This window comes from Pseudophryne corroboree, chromosome 3, assembly GCF_028390025.1.
Source record: "Pseudophryne corroboree isolate aPseCor3 chromosome 3, aPseCor3.hap2, whole genome shotgun sequence".
NCBI lineage: Eukaryota > Metazoa > Chordata > Amphibia > Anura > Myobatrachidae > Pseudophryne > Pseudophryne corroboree.
This window is the reverse complement of record NC_086446.1, coordinates 107324007-107343596: the sequence shown is the minus strand read 5'-3', so window position 1 is coordinate 107343596 and position 19590 is coordinate 107324007. Positions and strand designations below refer to the sequence as shown.

Here is a 19590-nt window from a genome sequence, read left to right as displayed (position 1 = left end):
AATGGAGGTGAGGCTCAAGCCTGATACACATTTACAGCTGAATGTGAGCAAAAAAATTGATTGGGGGGGGAGGGGCGGAACTTCTGTATTAGCCTAGGGTGGCTAGAACACTTAATCAGGCCCTGAGGATGGTGCAAAAAGTTCATTTGCACGGGTATTCGCATGCTGACTGACAGGAAGAGGCCACTTCAGGGAGGGTGTCTGACGTCAGCTCCGGCCCCGATCAGCCTGTTGTGATTGCACTGTAGGAGTAAGTCCTGGGCTGCGCAGAGACTGCACACAGTGGATTTTTGCAGCTCGGCGTACACATGCGATCGCATACTTGCACTGTGAATATACACTCCCCCTGGGGTGGCGACTATCTGAACGCAGGACAGCAAAGTTAGCAGCCCAGCGATTAAGATCTGAATCACCCCCACTGTCTCTCTTCCTCTCTCCTTGGCACTCTCTCTCCCTGACACACTCTCTCTCCCCATGACACTGTCTCTCTCTCTCTCCCTGAAACTCTCTCTCTATCTCTCTCCGACATACTCTCTCTCTGACTCTCTTTCTCCCTGACACCCTCTCTCTTTCTCCCTCTCTATCACTCCCCTACACCCTTTCCCTGAGACTCTCTATCTCTGACTCCTTCTCGCTCCCCTACCTTTCTTGCTCCTCTCCCTTCTCTCTTTCTGACACACTTTTTGCTCTCTCCGACACCCTCTCTCTTACTGATGCCCTCTCTCTGTCTCCCCTCTCATCCCTTTCTCTATTTCTGACTTCCCTTTCCCTGAACCCCCCCACCCCCACCTCTCTCTCTCTCTCTTTTTGCTCCTCTCTTTCTCTCTCTCCCCCTTCCACCCTTTTTGTCTGTCTCTTCTGCTCCCCTAAGGGACATTGCAGTGACAACGGCAGGGTGGGCCCTTTCAAAATTTTGCTATGGGGACCACAAACTTCTAGTTACGTCCCTGCACCTACCCCTTGTGTCATGACCTCTTCTATGTAGGCATTCATGGTCCTTTTAAAAATAAAAACAAAAAACGAACACTGCGGACATAGTAGTGACCTGGGCAGAGCGATGATTGGCTGAGAGAGGTGAGCCACCAGCTCTCTCAGACAATAAGCGCTTCACTCATTCACTACAACTACTAGGTTATCAGCGGTCATCCTAGCGGTTCTCACCATTGAAGTGAGTAGGGGAAGTGCTTATTGGCTGAGAAAGTCAGGGGCTTGCCTCTCTCCAATCAACGCTCTGCCCATTGTTTCAATGAGAGATGGTCCTGGTTACCGGACATTTGTGAAATAGTGACTGAACTCATCACTACTATGCCTGCTGGGTCTGCACTCTGCAGTGTTTGTTTTTTTATTTTAAGAAGACCTTGGATGCTGATAATGCTGATTATGATTACCTTATAACCTTCACAATAATGGGTAAGAGACACAGTACGCAATTGGCGTATGGGGTACCGTAAGGGTACGTATTTAGCGTAGCATACGCTAGGCCGTGATCGAGACGCACATGCGGCACGCTCGCTCACAGCTTAATGCGTGGTGTCGAGCACGCTATAGGCGAGCGACAACCGTAATGCTACGCTATCAGCGTAGCGGACGCTCGAGACCACGAGGAGATCACGAGCGGCGCTGACGCTCACAAGATGACAATCAGTAAACCTTGAATGTAACACACAGAAAGGATATTCTTATACTGTAAACCTTGTACTGAAACACTGTAGCGATATAACGCTGCTTAACCTTGTTAACACCAAAGCTGTTTGAGCGATCGAGACGCTCATATTACTCTCTGCAATGTAATGAACACACAATACCGTGCTAAGGATCCAACACCTTTACTAACAAGCTTTTAGTTATATCGAAAAGGGGTAAAACAGTTACAAGTCATACACTACATACTAACATATAATTCTAACAGAATATCTAGACATAAATATACAATAACGTTACAATCTTAAACTAAACAGAGAGAGAGAGAGAATGTGGCCAATACAAACAAAGAGCGAGATGATTACAGAGAATTACTTACACACACACTGGGAACGATCGCAGCGCAGCCTGGTACCAGCCCCGAGTTTGTCAATATGAAAACCGTTTGTGGAGAGAGTGGGAGAGCTGTTCAGGCTGGCTGATCTTATATACACTGGGTACAGTATACTACAAAGGGACCTACAATCTCATTGTTCATTGGACACAGGAATGTCTCCTCGCATCATATCAAAAGGTCATAGGTTAGTTTGAACAGGTGGGCTGTGACTATTTTAAACAGCTCAGGTGGGTGGGAATCTCCGGATTCCCGCCGCATGGATAATGAACTGCAAATATAAAATATGTCCAGAAACTACTAATGGCCATAACTACACGCAGGAGCGTTTAATCTTTACCTAACCAACACCGGATTATTGCTATTAAAATACTCTTCAGTTAGGTACCAGACACAGCTGTTCAACCTTAATCAGACCCTTTGTACCACGTAAAGAGGGATTCCCAAGTCCGTGAACAAGTCACATTAACCAAACTTACAGTTATCATTAAGGGGAACATTATCTATAAAACGAGCTATTTGGTTCTATTATTAAACGATTGAGTCGCCCGCTAGACGCACACAAAGTCTACCGTAAATGCACATACCACGCGCTCGAGCGCATGGCCGAGGCGCCATCACGCGGCTGCGTGTATCCGCACGCACGGGAGAGAATGTGCACGTGCAGCAGGCACGTGCATGAGGTGCATATATGGCAACGTGCAGCGTGATATTTTCTGACTTTGACAGTCCACCCTTTGGCAGTCACCAATAACTGCCATTTCCTAAAAACAATTCAAAAAGAGAAAAATATATGTCATGTAAAAATACATTTCTATGATTGGGTAAGGGAGAACAGAAGAAGGTGGGAAAAAGGTATGACCTAGTGAGATAGTAGAAGCATGTATGTATGAGTCCATGTTTGAGGGGTCATGTATCATCGTGCCGTACATGTTTTAAATCAAGCTTTGAGGTATTGCGAAGTATACATTTGAATTCCTTCTTATCCCGTGGTACGGGTCTGTGGATGGGCTGTCAAACTTTACCGAGCTCTTTTCGGCTTTTGGTTGCAACAAAATGGGGGAGCACATTTTAGTTGATGATACATGAATGGGGGATATGTGAGTGCTGATATCTGTGCCTATATTCCCTATCGACTATGTGTGTCATTACCTGAAGGTTGTAGAAATGAAGATAAGAAGCAATTATGGTAAATGCAGTCATAAACTATGTGAGTTTAATATACATTTGTTGATTGAGGTCTTGTCTTGTGTCTTGTCTCGATGTACATGTTGACTGTAGTCTCCCGATGCTTTTGCTATAATTGCTTGAGCAAAAAGCTTTCTCAATGTCCATAGACTTACAATCTTTGAAGTGTTGGGCTATCGTAAAATTTTAGAGTCACTAGGGAAAATGGGGGTCTATGGCATTGTCCATCAATGGTCTGTGTAAAAGGTTGTCAAATTCTTCTTCCAAGCGGGTGTCTTTGTACCTTGGAGGAAAACAAAGGAGAAACGGGTGAAAGAAACGGACCGTGGAATCACATTTTCATCACAACATTGTCTCTATTGTTGGGTCATACATCAAATTAATCGTTGTTAATACAGTGTCCTCGCTTCTTAAACTCATCACTCGGGCACTACGTTTACACTTCGTTAAAACCCGAACGCATCTAAATATCAGACCGACCAATATGATGACACCCAGAATACACAAAAGAAATTTCCCTACATCCATGATAATACCTTGGGCCCATTCTCCTAAACCAGAGAACCAATTTCGTAGGTTCAACCATGACACCCAACTGGTCAGCTCATTACCCACAGCAGCCAGGGTGAGATTGTGTTTCCTTCGGAACTCCCATTTTAATTGTAAAATGTCATCCATCTTTTGGTCTATGACCTCGGCTGGGTCCTCCGTGCTGTTTGTAATATACGTGCAGCACTTGATTCCATATTGAGTTGCCAGGGTTACACAATACCCGCCTGTCACAGCTGTGAGGTAATTGAGAATCATCCTATGCTGAACCAGTTCCGTTTTGTAGGCTTGTAACTCTTTCCCAGTGTACCTGAATGTGTCGTCATACATTTCGGTGATATTGTCTAATAAATTTGCAAGCGCAGATATATATTTATAATTTATCACTCCTCTAGCGGTACGAGTGATATCTAACGCGAGTAGGAATTGAATCCCGGTGGATTCATGGATCAGGTCAGAGGCTGAATGCTCTGTTCTTTCTATCAAGTGCCGTTTAACGATGTGCTCGTAATGAGTGTGAGTGTAAGGAGCTTGGGCACCACGGTGAATATCTTTCATTTTAGTGTGGGATACAGTCATTACCTCAGGCAGTACTTTTCCAATATAACATAACCCTTCTGAGTTTGGGGCAAGCCACTTATACGCCTTCCTCCCGCATATGAAATATGCATCATCGGGGAGAACATATGGGACTGAGTATGACATAACCATATTACAAATTTTCCATGTGAACTCTCCTAGCCCTAATTCTTCCATCTGTTTAGTACACGTATCAGTTTGTACGATCTGTGCACAGTATCCTGGTGATACTTCTCCAACTTGCATGATCCTACTTCCTAAGGTGTACCTATACCGAAAGAATTTCCTATGGTCGGCTATCTGGCGTATAAGTTCTGTGTCTATGGGCAATCTGTCGGCTCTATGTAAGAATGTCATGGTTTGATTACTCCATGACACTTCCCAATTTCCCGGCTTTCGGGGATTGGAAATGTTAAAGCACACTAAGGACCTATCCACATAATATTGGTGGAGCTTCAAACTAGGAGGACTAGAGATATTAAACCTCTTGTCCACCGGCCTCCCACCACTTAGCTCAAGTACCTCTCCTACCGTTAAAGGGAATGGTACTAGTGCTGATTTGCTATGGCCTTGAGGTACTTGAGAGCATACCCAACAGTCTGTCTGATTTAACACTTTACCCACTAAGGAGTGATAGTCACTCAATGGATGCCGTTCCATGTGGACATTAAAACTGGACTGACATTTCTTTATGCACCCATCCTCAACTATATTGTCACAATGCCTACAGATGCAGTTCTCTTCAGCTAACAATCCTTCACAATGTCTACAAATAACATGGCTGCTAGATCGTTTTCCGGTACTCGCCTTTGCTCGGTGATTGTGTTTCTATTGGAAATTTACGCCTCCGTCTCTGTCATCAGAAATCCATTCTGGATCCTTTCTCGACCTCACTGGTACTCTCACCGAAACAGACTGCTCTGGTCAACATCATGGTCAACAGGAAAATCCGGATCACAGTCTCTTGGGGCGAGTCCATCTTACAGGAGGAGAAAGAGAAATTTGTAATGGGGGTACAAAAAAACAGTTTGAGGGGGGAGAGAAACTTGTTACGATAATTAGTTCTCTAGTCTTGTTGTTCTTCTTGTTTTATTGTCATCTCAAAGGTGCTGTCTCTCAGTCTTCCAAACGAACACTCCGGTGATACAATATTCCTTCCAAATCAGCGATCTCTCTGTAAGGAGCAAAAATCTTGCATTACCATTTGTCTAACTGATGTGTGACATACCATCTTTAAAGCATGAGAACATGAGAAAGAAGAAAAAAAAAAAAAGAGAGAGAGAACAATTCATATATATATATGTTGCATAAACCAACAATAAACAACGAAACATTGTCAGATCTTCCGTTCACCATCAGGCTGTCACATCTACATGTCCAATGGTATCTTTGCATAGTCTCTCCCACCAGTATTTCCATACTCACCCTTTGTATCTGGCCAGGATACATCGATGCTGGTAGGTCATACTGGGGTTTGGTAGACTTCTGAAAAGGTCAGGTAGTCAGGTGATGTTGGAGCTGTTGTGGTGAACGTCAGAGATGGGGAAAAAGAAACATTTTACAGATACATTACAATTTTTACCCGGTCATTCCTGTGTCTTCAAGGAACGACCTCCCAATTTGTTAACTGTTACCTCAGGCTTTATCAAGGTTAATGATTAACTTTCCTAATCATAAATTATATGTGTGGACCAAAATTTGACATGTGTGATACTTGATTATACTTCCGAGTGTCGTAACTCTGCTCGTGTTCTTGTCTAGGGGGTCTGACTTTATGTGGGCTGTTGCAGTTACTGGCATAATGCCCTTCTCTTTTACAAAGATAACAAACCCTTGGCTTCCTCCATGTGCCAGTGGCCTGAGGTTTCGGTCGATTTGATGCCTCCTTTAGTGCTTGGATGCTCATCACCATCAACCGCTCTCCCTGTGCTTCCCTGATTCTTTGGATATTACGGTCATGCTCGATAGCGGACTCTCTTAATGCAGCCACCGAGATACCTCTCCAGTGAGGTAGAGAGGTTTGTACCCTGATTCTTAGTGTGTCTTTTAAGCCGTCCATTAATACGGACACAGCTACTTCTCTATGATTCACATTTGTTTTAATGTCTTCTATCCCTGTATATGTAATATGAATATTAGGCTGTTGATATATGAAATGTTATGTGTATGGTATATATTTATATTTATTCTTGTATTGGTATGTAATGTATGTATAATATTGTAAATATATGTATACAGATGGAATTAGAGAGGATTAAATGTGTATAAATTGTATAGACAATGTGAAAAAAGTGCAGGGATGTTTAACCTTGTGGCCTATGGTAGAATAGTGCAAAGAATACAGGGAGAAAATAATTATATAGGTTCAGTAGTTGCTGTCAGTAGCCATTGTATATGGCACAAACAGTTGTGACAGAAGGTTCTGGGAGGATCGCGAGCGCCCGCGAGCGCTACAGTACCGCTGACCGGGGGGGTATAGCTCGAGGCTTAGGCGGGAAGAAGGGGGCCACGAGCCGTAGCTCAGAGCAGTATAAATTAAGCTCCCCGCCGGCACTTGTCAGAATGCTGTTCCCCTGTGAGAGCGCACGCCTGGATCTCCTATGCCGCTGACAGAGCTGTCACAGTGGCTGGCGGAGTCCAGGTGATGTAGCCAGAACAGGATTGACTGGAGAGAGCGGAAAGGCAGCGTGGCTGGTACTAGCAAGAGTACTCACCGCTGTGCCGCTACTACCCGAAGTGCCAGCAGGGATCGTGAGGCAGAGAGGCGCAGTGTGATCCCGGCATAGACGGGCTGAGGAGGCATCGGCGCTCGGCGGAGCGGAGGAGTGGTGGTGCGTACTGCAGCGGAAGCTGTGTAATCCAGGAGGTGGCAAGTACGGAGGGGTCCCAGAGGCGAGCCGGCGCCAGCAAAGTGACAGCGGCTCATAGCAACCAGAGATGCTATTCTGGTTGGTAAAGGTGGAGCCGAGTCAGCGCCAGTGACACACAGAGGGACCTCAGCCCTGCCTACCACTGCATCATTGAATAGAAGGAGGAGAGTCGGGGGAGCGCTCAGCTGCAGTTCTACTAAACGTGTGAGTGTAAAATCCTGCACCTCTCTCACACCTATGTACAGGAACACCAGTGCTAGGCAACATTAGTATCCATTGAAGTAGTAAGCACATATATAAAGTGACCAGAGTGACTTATACTAGCATACCCTGTATTATTCTTGGAACAGAATAGTAAGAGACATTTAAGTTTATAGCTGTGGAAGGTAGTCTTTTACAAGCATTAACTATATCCTGAAATACAGAGAAGTTGGCAGGATCTGAATTCGGGACTTAAGATATTTATATACAGGGACACTGGAATAACACCATAAACTACTAATAGCATATCAATCCAGTTTCTGCAATAACTCACAGCACCCTAAGCTGATTGGGCCATAGGTAAAAATACATATTCCTGAAGCCATAGGAAGGAACTGTCAGCTGTCTAGATAAGGCGAAGCTTACTGTTGCAACAGGGAGAAGAGGTGTTGTTGTATTTAATCTGCTGTCTACACTGCATACCAGCAGCAAAATACCTTTTAGTTATCTCAGGAGAGGATCAGACTAAATTAGCTGGCCCAAAATTGACTATGGCTCTCCCAGTGATAAATAACTAAGCTGGGTATAATCTCTGAAGAGAGGCTGGGTAAAATTGTCTACAAGAACCAGCCAAATTTTATATAAATACAAAGAGACTTGTAGTTAAAGGCTGAAGGATTTAAATGATCTAAAATCTACTGTATATTCCATTTAGTGTTTTTTCCCACCAAGATATCACCTATGAGACAGTCTATATTCATACTGCACTAGCAGAAATAGTAATGGAAAGCTGATGTTGGTTACAACTGAGGAAAATTCACCTTTTATTAAATAGTCAAAAGAGCAACTTAAGTAGCAATACAGTGCAACATACTAGACAGGATTTGCTACAGTAGCATTTAAGCATTCAGACCATCACCTGGCATCACAGACTAACAAAGGAAAGGAGAATATTATTTTGCTACGGATTTGGTGTTAAAGATTTATTCTAAAGTACTGTTTCATTTTATGAGATTATTGGCCATTGTAGTGCACTACTTTATTAGGAGTACCCGGGTCACTCTCATACTAACATTAAGGTAATTTTTGTGTATTGCATGCAAATAACTTGTATAGGTTCTGTGAGGGAATTAGTTGGATGAGATAGAAAACTGTAATTTATTGATGATAAATGTCTACATTCACCTTTTCACTTTTTTGTGATAAATAAATACATGTGTTATACTTACCATATGCTAATGTGAATCTTGAAAATCCATCCGCAGATCCTGGAACTGCAATCAGAAGAACAGGTATAACATTAAGAGAAAAGGTGCACTCATATATACATTTATGAGATAGACTGCTTTACAGTTAACAATTATTACTAGAGAGAGGCTTACCCAGGCAAGCCCAAATATTAAGCTTGGGTGGAGGCACAGACATTAACTAACCATCCCTTACGGGATAAGTAAGAATTCCATATTAGAGCATTAGGGGAGGGGTTACATTTGGAGGCACTGCTGAGATATGAGTTCAGTAAGAATGGAGAATTTAACAGAAGAGGATATATACACTTGGTGTATGCAAAAAGAGAAAAATCCTAAAAAATGTATAGCAATAGGGGGAAATTTCTCTGAATTTTCAGATGAAGAAGTCATTAGAACAATTATAGACAAATTATATGGGGTTAAAAGACCTAAGATTGTGGATAAATGGAGAGAAGAAATAGCTATATTAATAGAAGCTGAAAAGGAGTTAGATCCATGTATGATCCCAATGATGATAATGGCAAATGAGGAAATTGGGAGGCGGTGGTATATTATCTGGCCTAAGAGAAAAGATGAGGAAGCCAGTAATGCACACATATCCACTTCTGTGGACACCCCTGAAAGGGAAAATGCAAATAGTAATACACAAGGGAATGGTGCAAATGTAGATGGGTCACAGTTTGAGACAATGGTAGATAGAGTGGTTACCCAGTTAGAACGCTGGCACTATGAAGGGAGCTATAGAAGATTACGAATATTTTCGGGGATAGTACCTGTACCACTAGGTGAAGAAATGTACGAGTCCTGGAAGGAAGCTGCTGTTCAGCAAGCTGAGGAATGGCAATGCCCTGATCAAATAAAAAGGCAAAGAGTGGTTGAAAGCTTAAGGGGGCCTGCCATGGGAATAATACAGGCAGCTAGACGAAGTAATCCGCAGGCTACTCTTGAGACATATTTTGAGGCGTTAGATTATGCCTATGGTACATTAGAAGATGTAGGGGATTTAACATCTAGGTTGCATCATACGTTCCAGGAACCTGGAGAAAAGTTAAGTGCCTACTTAATAAGATTGGACAAACTTTTATACAAGATAGTAGAAAAGGGTGGAATTACCCGGGATGAAGTAGATAGAAGCAGAATGAAGCAGTTATTAAGGGGAGCACTGACAACTGATTCTGTGGCCCAGAAAATTAGATGCTCGGGAACAAGGGAACCTACTCCTACTTTTAACGAATTGTTAAAAGAAATAAAGCAGGAAGAAGTATTAATCGAAATGAGAGAAAAAACAATAAAAAAGGTTAAGGTCGTTCAACCCTCTATAGAAGTAAATCCTTTTGAAGATAAGGTAGTTAAAATGATAGAAGAGCAAAATAAGAAAATAGAGCAATTTATAGCCTCTCAAAATGGCAGAAACTCAGGAAACTCTTCTCAGAGGAGTAATAACAATTCATCTGATCGAGGCATGGGAAGAGGAAACTCTTACAATAATAGAGGAAGAGGATGTTTTAGATGTGGTAGAATGGGACACAGAGCGTTTGAATGTAACGCAAGTACTGATGAATCATCTTCAAGAACGCCTGTAACAAATTATAATGCACATAGAGGAAATTCTACGGGGCAGGGAAACGAACCGGGGAGGGCTGTGAACCCCTCACAGTCCCCCTAGAAGTCAGCTATTGTGCAATGGGGAATTCCTGGTGGAACGGGACAGTGCCAGAGGGTCTATTGGGGCCAGCCCCCATAGTTCCTGCATCTATTAATGGAGAAAACTGTGAAGTACTGTTAGACAGTGGGTCCCAAGTGTCTATAATTTTTGAGGCATGGTATAAAGATCATATATCGGATGTACCCATACAACCACTCAGTGGGCTAGTCATCTGGGGATTAAGTGTCGAAAGATATCCGTACTTGGGTTATGTACAAGTAACTCTTGAATTTGATAAGAAAACCCATGAAGAGCTTTTAGAAGTACCTTTTATTGCTCTTATATGTCCTGAAATTCAGGGAGAAAGAAATGGACCCCCTGTGATTGTGGGGACTAACACTCAGCTATACCACGTACTATCTAATTGGTGCCAGAATAAAGATGGACGACTTATGGATGTAGGACATACCTTGCTGGTGCAACCAGAAATAAATCTTAAGGAAAGTGGGAACGAATTTGATGTTTGTTTTCAGGAAAGCGACATGTTAGAAGAAGATAAGATATCTTTAATTAAGGAATTAGAAAACAGGAAACAGGCGTTCTCAACAGGAGAATGGGACTTAGGAGAAGCAAAAGGAGTAGAGCATGGCATAAAGTTAAATGATACTAGTCCTTTTAGAGAGCGCTCCCGTAGGATAGCACCTGCAGATTTTGAAGACGTTCGGTTACATCTGAAGGGATTACTGGAGAATCAAATCATTATAGAATCCCGTAGCCCATATGCTTCTCCTATTGTAATAGCAAAAAAAAAAAATGGAAAGATCCGTATGTGTGTAGATTATAGGACACTGAATTCTCGAACTGTACCAGACCAGTACACAGTTCCTAAGATTGACGAGGCATTAGATTGCTTACAAGGGAGCAGGTGGTTTTCAGTACTTGATCTAAGAAATGGGTTTTATCAGATTCCTATGTGCCCAGAAGACAGAGAAAAAACAGCATTTATCTGCCCATTGGGATTCTTCGAATTCTTAAAGATGCCGCAAGGTATAAAGGGAGCTCCTGCTACTTTTCAAAGGACTATGGAGAAAGTTATAGGGGACATGAATTACAGAGAAGTTATTGTCTATCTAGATGATATTATTGTTTTTGGAAATTCCCTAGCCGAACATAACTCCCGTCTATTAAAAGTGTTGGATAGATTAATAGAGGGAGGATTGAAACTATCCATCGATAAATGCCAGTTATGTAGGTCCTCTGTGAAATACTTGGGACACATTGTAGGCAGAGAAGGGGTGTCAACTGATCCTGCCAAAGTTGATGCAGTAAAAAATTGGCCCTGCCCAACTAAATTGAAAGAACTTAGATCTTTTTTAGGTTTCTGTGGTTATTACCGCCGTTTTGTCCCAAATTATTCTAAAATTTCAAAGCCTCTCACTGACTTAACTAAAGGATATCCCCCAAATAATAAAAAGAAAACCACCAAAATGATATCCAACCCTTGGTATAAGCCGAGTGAACCATTCGGAAATCGATGGGATCATAAATGTGAAATGGCTTTCCAAGCTTTAAAAGAAAAACTGATCAGTGCTCCAGTCCTAGCATATGCTGACCCAACCCTTCCATATGTACTTCATACAGATGCTTCGCAAGAAGGAATAGGAGGAGTATTATATCAAAAATACCAAGGTGAACTGAAACCTGTATCTTTTGCTAGCCGGGGTATATCCATTAGTGAAAGGAACTATCCTACCCATAAGTTGGAATTTTTGGCTTTAAAGTGGTGTGTGGTAGAAAAATTCCACGACTATTTGTATGGTATACCTTTTGAGGTACACACTGACAATAACCCCTTAACATATATACAAACAACTGCAAAGCTTGATGCTACTGGACACAGATGGCTTGCAGCATTGACCTTGTATAATTTTTCTCTAAAATACAGACCTGGAATTAATAACATTGATGCCGATTCACTGTCCAGGATTCCCAACCAAGAAAATAGTGATGTTGAAGAAGAATGGATAGAAGTGCCTATGGGAGATGTGAAAGGGATATGTCATCAAATACAAATTGGAGAAATGATGCCAGGGGAAAGGTTGAGTTCTTTGGGAGCCACTTCTAAAGCTCTCCCATTATCATATTGTTGGCTGAGTAATTTAGAGTTAGAAGGGTTGCCAAGACTCCGGAGAGGACAGATACAGACTGATCAGAATCAAGATCTAGACATAAGAGATGTAATAGAAAAAATGAAACAGAATTGGAATCCTAAGTCCCGACTAGTCACCAAGGAAGCTAAGTTATTAGAACGACAGAAAAACAAATTATTCCTAACAAATGGGTTGTTATATCGTGTATCTAAAAAACATGAAGGAGGTGAAAGGCAACAGTTAGTACTGCCTAAAAAGCACAGAAATACAGTGATGAAAGCTTTGCACAATGACCATGGCCATTTAGGGTACGATAAAACCATAAAATTAATATCTGATAGATTTTATTGGCCAGGAATGAGGGAGGAAATAGAAAGCTACTGTAGAAACTGTGGGAATTGTATAGTTCGGAAAACTGTAGTTAAGCAAGTTGCCCCTTTGGTAAATATTAAAAGTAGTGGACCTATGGATTTGGTATGCATGGATTTTTTGACATTGGAGGTAGAGTCAGGAAAGAAATGCCACATATTAGTGATAACTGATCATTTTACCAGGTATGCCCAGGCATATGTAACACCCAATCAAAAGGCATCGACGGTAGCAAACACTCTATGGAACAAATTTTTTGTCCATTATGGTCTTCCAAACAGACTTCACTCTGACCAAGGTAGAGAATTTGAAAGTAAACTGATAAAGGAGCTATGTGGAATTTGTGGAATAACCAAATCAAGGACAACCCCATATCATCCACAAGGTGACCCCCAACCCGAAAGGTTCAACAGAACCTTATTGGATATGTTGGGAACATTAAATCCCTTTGATAAAAGGTACTGGAAAAGACATACTGACCGTTTAGTACATGCATATAATTGTACGCAGAATGAAGCCACAGGGTATTCCCCCTACTATTTAATGTTTGGTCGTGAAGCCAGGCTTCCCATAGATGTATGTATGGGGATATCCACTAGTGACAAACCTGCTATCTCCCACTTAAAATACATAAAGAAATTGCGGGAGGAATTACAGGAGGCTTATGATATTGCCGAATGTGCAGCCAGGAAATTGGGATTAAAAAATAAGACCAGATATGACAGGAGAATACGTGACCATGAGTTAGTCCCAGGGGATCGAGTTTTACTGAGATACCTAGGGACACCTAGAAAGTTTAAAATTTCAAATAGGTGGAGGGAAGATCCTTTTGTGATTGTTGAGAAATTTTCAAACTTACCTGTATATAAGATCAAGCCTGAGTCAGGAGAAAACAGGATACTGACATATCATAGGCAACATCTATTACCTATAAGGAAAGAAGTTCGGTTAGAAGGGCTTGAACTAAACGATACTACCAGCACGACTAATGAAAGAACAAGAAGTAGAGATGCAATACATAATGAATTGAGTATGATAAATGACCTAGATGATGAACCAGAGATACAAGGGTATTATTATAAGGATGAATGTTTAAATTTTGGCAAAATTACTGATGACCATGTTACTGAGGGTCCCCTTGAACATGTGGAAGGTAATATCCAAAAGTCTAATGATAACTATCCCTGGGAATGAAATCTGGACTATTGTAATGCTGAAAGTCCAAGAGTATCAGATGACTCTGATAGGTTTTCATATCCTTATAGTGAAATAGAGAAGGAGCAGGTATGGGATAGATCAAAAAGGGTATGCCGACCCCCATCTATGCTTACTTATGATGAATTAGGAAAACCTAGCATTGTACCCAGAATAATACATCCCAATATGGTAGATGTGTGGCCTTACTATGGGTACTTACCCATACACACCTGGAGTTAGTCAAATTAGAAATGGTGATCCGATTGCTTAAAATCATTCAAAAAATGGATCACCAGGGGGAGAGTGTAATATGAATATTAGGCTGTTGATATATGAAATGTTATGTGTATGGTATATATTTATATTTATTCTTGTATTGGTATGTAATGTATGTATAATATTGTAAATATATGTATACAGATGGAATTAGAGAGGATTAAATGTGTATAAATTGTATAGACAATGTGAAAAAAGTGCAGGGATGTTTAACCTTGTGGCCTATGGTAGAATAGTGCAAAGAATACAGGGAGAAAATAATTATATAGGTTCAGTAGTTGCTGTCAGTAGCCATTGTATATGGCACAAACAGTTGTGACAGAAGGTTCTGGGAGGATCGCGAGCGCCCGCGAGCGCTACAGTACCGCTGACCGGGGGGGTATAGCTCGAGGCTTAGGCGGGAAGAAGGGGGCCACGAGCCGTAGCTCAGAGCAGTATAAATTAAGCTCCCCGCCGGCACTTGTCAGAATGCTGTTCCCCTGTGAGAGCGCACGCCTGGATCTCCTATGCCGCTGACAGAGCTGTCACAGTGGCTGGCGGAGTCCAGGTGATGTAGCCAGAACAGGATTGACTGGAGAGAGCGGAAAGGCAGCGTGGCTGGTACTAGCAAGAGTACTCACCGCTGTGCCGCTACTACCCGAAGTGCCAGCAGGGATCGTGAGGCAGAGAGGCGCAGTGTGATCCCGGCATAGACGGGCTGAGGAGGCATCGGCGCTCGGCGGAGCGGAGGAGTGGTGGTGCGTACTGCAGCGGAAGCTGTGTAATCCAGGAGGTGGCAAGTACGGAGGGGTCCCAGAGGCGAGCCGGCGCCAGCAAAGTGACAGCGGCTCATAGCAACCAGAGATGCTATTCTGGTTGGTAAAGGTGGAGCCGAGTCAGCGCCAGTGACACACAGAGGGACCTCAGCCCTGCCTACCACTGCATCATTGAATAGAAGGAGGAGAGTCGGGGGAGCGCTCAGCTGCAGTTCTACTAAACGTGTGAGTGTAAAATCCTGCACCTCTCTCACACCTATGTACAGGAACACCAGTGCTAGGCAACATTAGTATCCATTGAAGTAGTAAGCACATATATAAAGTGACCAGAGTGACTTATACTAGCATACCCTGTATTATTCTTGGAACAGAATAGTAAGAGACATTTAAGTTTATAGCTGTGGAAGGTAGTCTTTTACAAGCATTAACTATATCCTGAAATACAGAGAAGTTGGCAGGATCTGAATTCGGGACTTAAGATATTTATATACAGGGACACTGGAATAACACCATAAACTACTAATAGCATATCAATCCAGTTTCTGCAATAACTCACAGCACCCTAAGCTGATTGGGCCATAGGTAAAAATACATATTCCTGAAGCCATAGGAAGGAACTGTCAGCTGTCTAGATAAGGCGAAGCTTACTGTTGCAACAGGGAGAAGAGGTGTTGTTGTATTTAATCTGCTGTCTACACTGCATACCAGCAGCAAAATACCTTTTAGTTATCTCAGGAGAGGATCAGACTAAATTAGCTGGCCCAAAATTGACTATGGCTCTCCCAGTGATAAATAACTAAGCTGGGTATAATCTCTGAAGAGAGGCTGGGTAAAATTGTCTACAAGAACCAGCCAAATTTTATATAAATACAAAGAGACTTGTAGTTAAAGGCTGAAGGATTTAAATGATCTAAAATCTACTGTATATTCCATTTAGTGTTTTTTCCCACCAAGATATCACCTATGAGACAGTCTATATTCATACTGCACTAGCAGAAATAGTAATGGAAAGCTGATGTTGGTTACAACTGAGGAAAATTCACCTTTTATTAAATAGTCAAAAGAGCAACTTAAGTAGCAATACAGTGCAACATACTAGACAGGATTTGCTACAGTAGCATTTAAGCATTCAGACCATCACCTGGCATCACAGACTAACAAAGGAAAGGAGAATATTATTTTGCTACGGATTTGGTGTTAAAGATTTATTCTAAAGTACTGTTTCATTTTATGAGATTATTGGCCATTGTAGTGCACTACTTTATTAGGAGTACCCGGGTCACTCTCATACTAACATTAAGGTAATTTTTGTGTATTGCATGCAAATAACTTGTATAGGTTCTGTGAGGGAATTAGTTGGATGAGATAGAAAACTGTAATTTATTGATGATAAATGTCTACATTCACCTTTTCACTTTTTTGTGATAAATAAATACATGTGTTATACTTACCATATGCTAATGTGAATCTTGAAAATCCATCCGCAGATCCTGGAACTGCAATCAGAAGAACAGGTATAACATTAAGAGAAAAGGTGCACTCATATATACATTTATGAGATAGACTGCTTTACAGTTAACAATTATTACTAGAGAGAGGCTTACCCAGGCAAGCCCAAATATTAAGCTTGGGTGGAGGCACAGACATTAACTAACCATCCCTTACGGGATAAGTAAGAATTCCATATTAGAGCATTAGGGGAGGGGTTACATTTGGAGGCACTGCTGAGATATGAGTTCAGTAAGAATGGAGAATTTAACAGAAGAGGATATATACACTTGGTGTATGCAAAAAGAGAAAAATCCTAAAAAATGTATAGCAATAGGGGGAAATTTCTCTGAATTTTCAGATGAAGAAGTCATTAGAACAATTATAGACAAATTATATGGGGTTAAAAGACCTAAGATTGTGGATAAATGGAGAGAAGAAATAGCTATATTAATAGAAGCTGAAAAGGAGTTAGATCCATGTATGATCCCAATGATGATAATGGCAAATGAGGAAATTGGGAGGCGGTGGTATATTATCTGGCCTAAGAGAAAAGATGAGGAAGCCAGTAATGCACACATATCCACTTCTGTGGACACCCCTGAAAGGGAAAATGCAAATAGTAATACACAAGGGAATGGTGCAAATGTAGATGGGTCACAGTTTGAGACAATGGTAGATAGAGTGGTTACCCAGTTAGAACGCTGGCACTATGAAGGGAGCTATAGAAGATTACGAATATTTTCGGGGATAGTACCTGTACCACTAGGTGAAGAAATGTACGAGTCCTGGAAGGAAGCTGCTGTTCAGCAAGCTGAGGAATGGCAATGCCCTGATCAAATAAAAAGGCAAAGAGTGGTTGAAAGCTTAAGGGGGCCTGCCATGGGAATAATACAGGCAGCTAGACGAAGTAATCCGCAGGCTACTCTTGAGACATATTTTGAGGCGTTAGATTATGCCTATGGTACATTAGAAGATGTAGGGGATTTAACATCTAGGTTGCATCATACGTTCCAGGAACCTGGAGAAAAGTTAAGTGCCTACTTAATAAGATTGGACAAACTTTTATACAAGATAGTAGAAAAGGGTGGAATTACCCGGGATGAAGTAGATAGAAGCAGAATGAAGCAGTTATTAAGGGGAGCACTGACAACTGATTCTGTGGCCCAGAAAATTAGATGCTCGGGAACAAGGGAACCTACTCCTACTTTTAACGAATTGTTAAAAGAAATAAAGCAGGAAGAAGTATTAATCGAAATGAGAGAAAAAACAATAAAAAAGGTTAAGGTCGTTCAACCCTCTATAGAAGTAAATCCTTTTGAAGATAAGGTAGTTAAAATGATAGAAGAGCAAAATAAGAAAATAGAGCAATTTATAGCCTCTCAAAATGGCAGAAACTCAGGAAACTCTTCTCAGAGGAGTAATAACAATTCATCTGATCGAGGCATGGGAAGAGGAAACTCTTACAATAATAGAGGAAGAGGATGTTTTAGATGTGGTAGAATGGGACACAGAGCGTTTGAATGTAACGCAAGTACTGATGAATCATCTTCAAGAACGCCTGTAACAAATTATAATGCACATAGAGGAAATTCTACGGGGCAGGGAAACGAACCGGGGAGGGCTGTGAACCCCTCACAGTCCCCCTAGAAGTCAGCTATTGTGCAATGGGGAATTCCTGGTGGAACGGGACAGTGCCAGAGGGTCTATTGGGGCCAGCCCCCATAGTTCCTGCATCTATTAATGGAGAAAACTGTGAAGTACTGTTAGACAGTGGGTCCCAAGTGTCTATAATTTTTGAGGCATGGTATAAAGATCATATATCGGATGTACCCATACAACCACTCAGTGGGCTAGTCATCTGGGGATTAAGTGTCGAAAGATATCCGTACTTGGGTTATGTACAAGTAACTCTTGAATTTGATAAGAAAACCCATGAAGAGCTTTTAGAAGTACCTTTTATTGCTCTTATATGTCCTGAAATTCAGGGAGAAAGAAATGGACCCCCTGTGATTGTGGGGACTAACACTCAGCTATACCACGTACTATCTAATTGGTGCCAGAATAAAGATGGACGACTTATGGATGTAGGACATACCTTGCTGGTGCAACCAGAAATAAATCTTAAGGAAAGTGGGAACGAATTTGATGTTTGTTTTCAGGAAAGCGACATGTTAGAAGAAGATAAGATATCTTTAATTAAGGAATTAGAAAACAGGAAACAGGCGTTCTCAACAGGAGAATGGGACTTAGGAGAAGCAAAAGGAGTAGAGCATGGCATAAAGTTAAATGATACTAGTCCTTTTAGAGAGCGCTCCCGTAGGATAGCACCTGCAGATTTTGAAGACGTTCGGTTACATCTGAAGGGATTACTGGAGAATCAAATCATTATAGAATCCCGTAGCCCATATGCTTCTCCTATTGTAATAGCAAAAAAAAAAAATGGAAAGATCCGTATGTGTGTAGATTATAGGACACTGAATTCTCGAACTGTACCAGACCAGTACACAGTTCCTAAGATTGACGAGGCATTAGATTGCTTACAAGGGAGCAGGTGGTTTTCAGTACTTGATCTAAGAAATGGGTTTTATCAGATTCCTATGTGCCCAGAAGACAGAGAAAAAACAGCATTTATCTGCCCATTGGGATTCTTCGAATTCTTAAAGATGCCGCAAGGTATAAAGGGAGCTCCTGCTACTTTTCAAAGGACTATGGAGAAAGTTATAGGGGACATGAATTACAGAGAAGTTATTGTCTATCTAGATGATATTATTGTTTTTGGAAATTCCCTAGCCGAACATAACTCCCGTCTATTAAAAGTGTTGGATAGATTAATAGAGGGAGGATTGAAACTATCCATCGATAAATGACAGTTATGTAGGTCCTCTGTGAAATACTTGGGACACATTGTAGGCAGAGAAGGGGTGTCAACTGACCCTGCCAAAGTTGATGCAGTAAAAAATTGGCCCTGCCCAACTAAATTGAAAGAACTTAGATCTTTTTTAGGTTTCTGTGGTTATTACCGCCGTTTTGTCCCA

The 19590-nt window shown here is 41.6% G+C and overlaps 1 protein-coding gene and 1 long non-coding RNA gene across 3 annotated transcripts; one reads left to right on the top strand and one right to left on the bottom strand.

The window, feature by feature from the left end:
- Positions 1 to 1841: 1841 nt before the first annotated feature.
- LOC135054917 (uncharacterized) lies at positions 1842 to 16563 on the bottom strand. Of its 2 annotated transcripts, none has more exons than XR_010243590.1 (4): positions 16516 to 16563; positions 13696 to 13764; positions 8652 to 8696; positions 1842 to 5525 (listed from the first exon to the last, which is right to left on the bottom strand). It is a non-coding gene; the product is annotated as an uncharacterized LOC135054917 (long non-coding RNA). The 2 variants fall into 2 exon arrangements; XR_010243592.1 differs by lacking the exon at positions 1842 to 5525 and adding an exon at positions 5783 to 5869.
- A 247-nt stretch (positions 16564 to 16810) lies between these two features.
- Positions 16811 to 18202, top strand: LOC135057212 (paraneoplastic antigen Ma1 homolog). The gene has a single exon (XM_063963105.1). It carries the CDS (start codon positions 16811 to 16813, stop codon positions 18200 to 18202), a length of 1392 nt encoding a protein of 463 aa, XP_063819175.1.
- The last annotated feature ends 1388 nt before the right edge of the window (positions 18203 to 19590 follow it).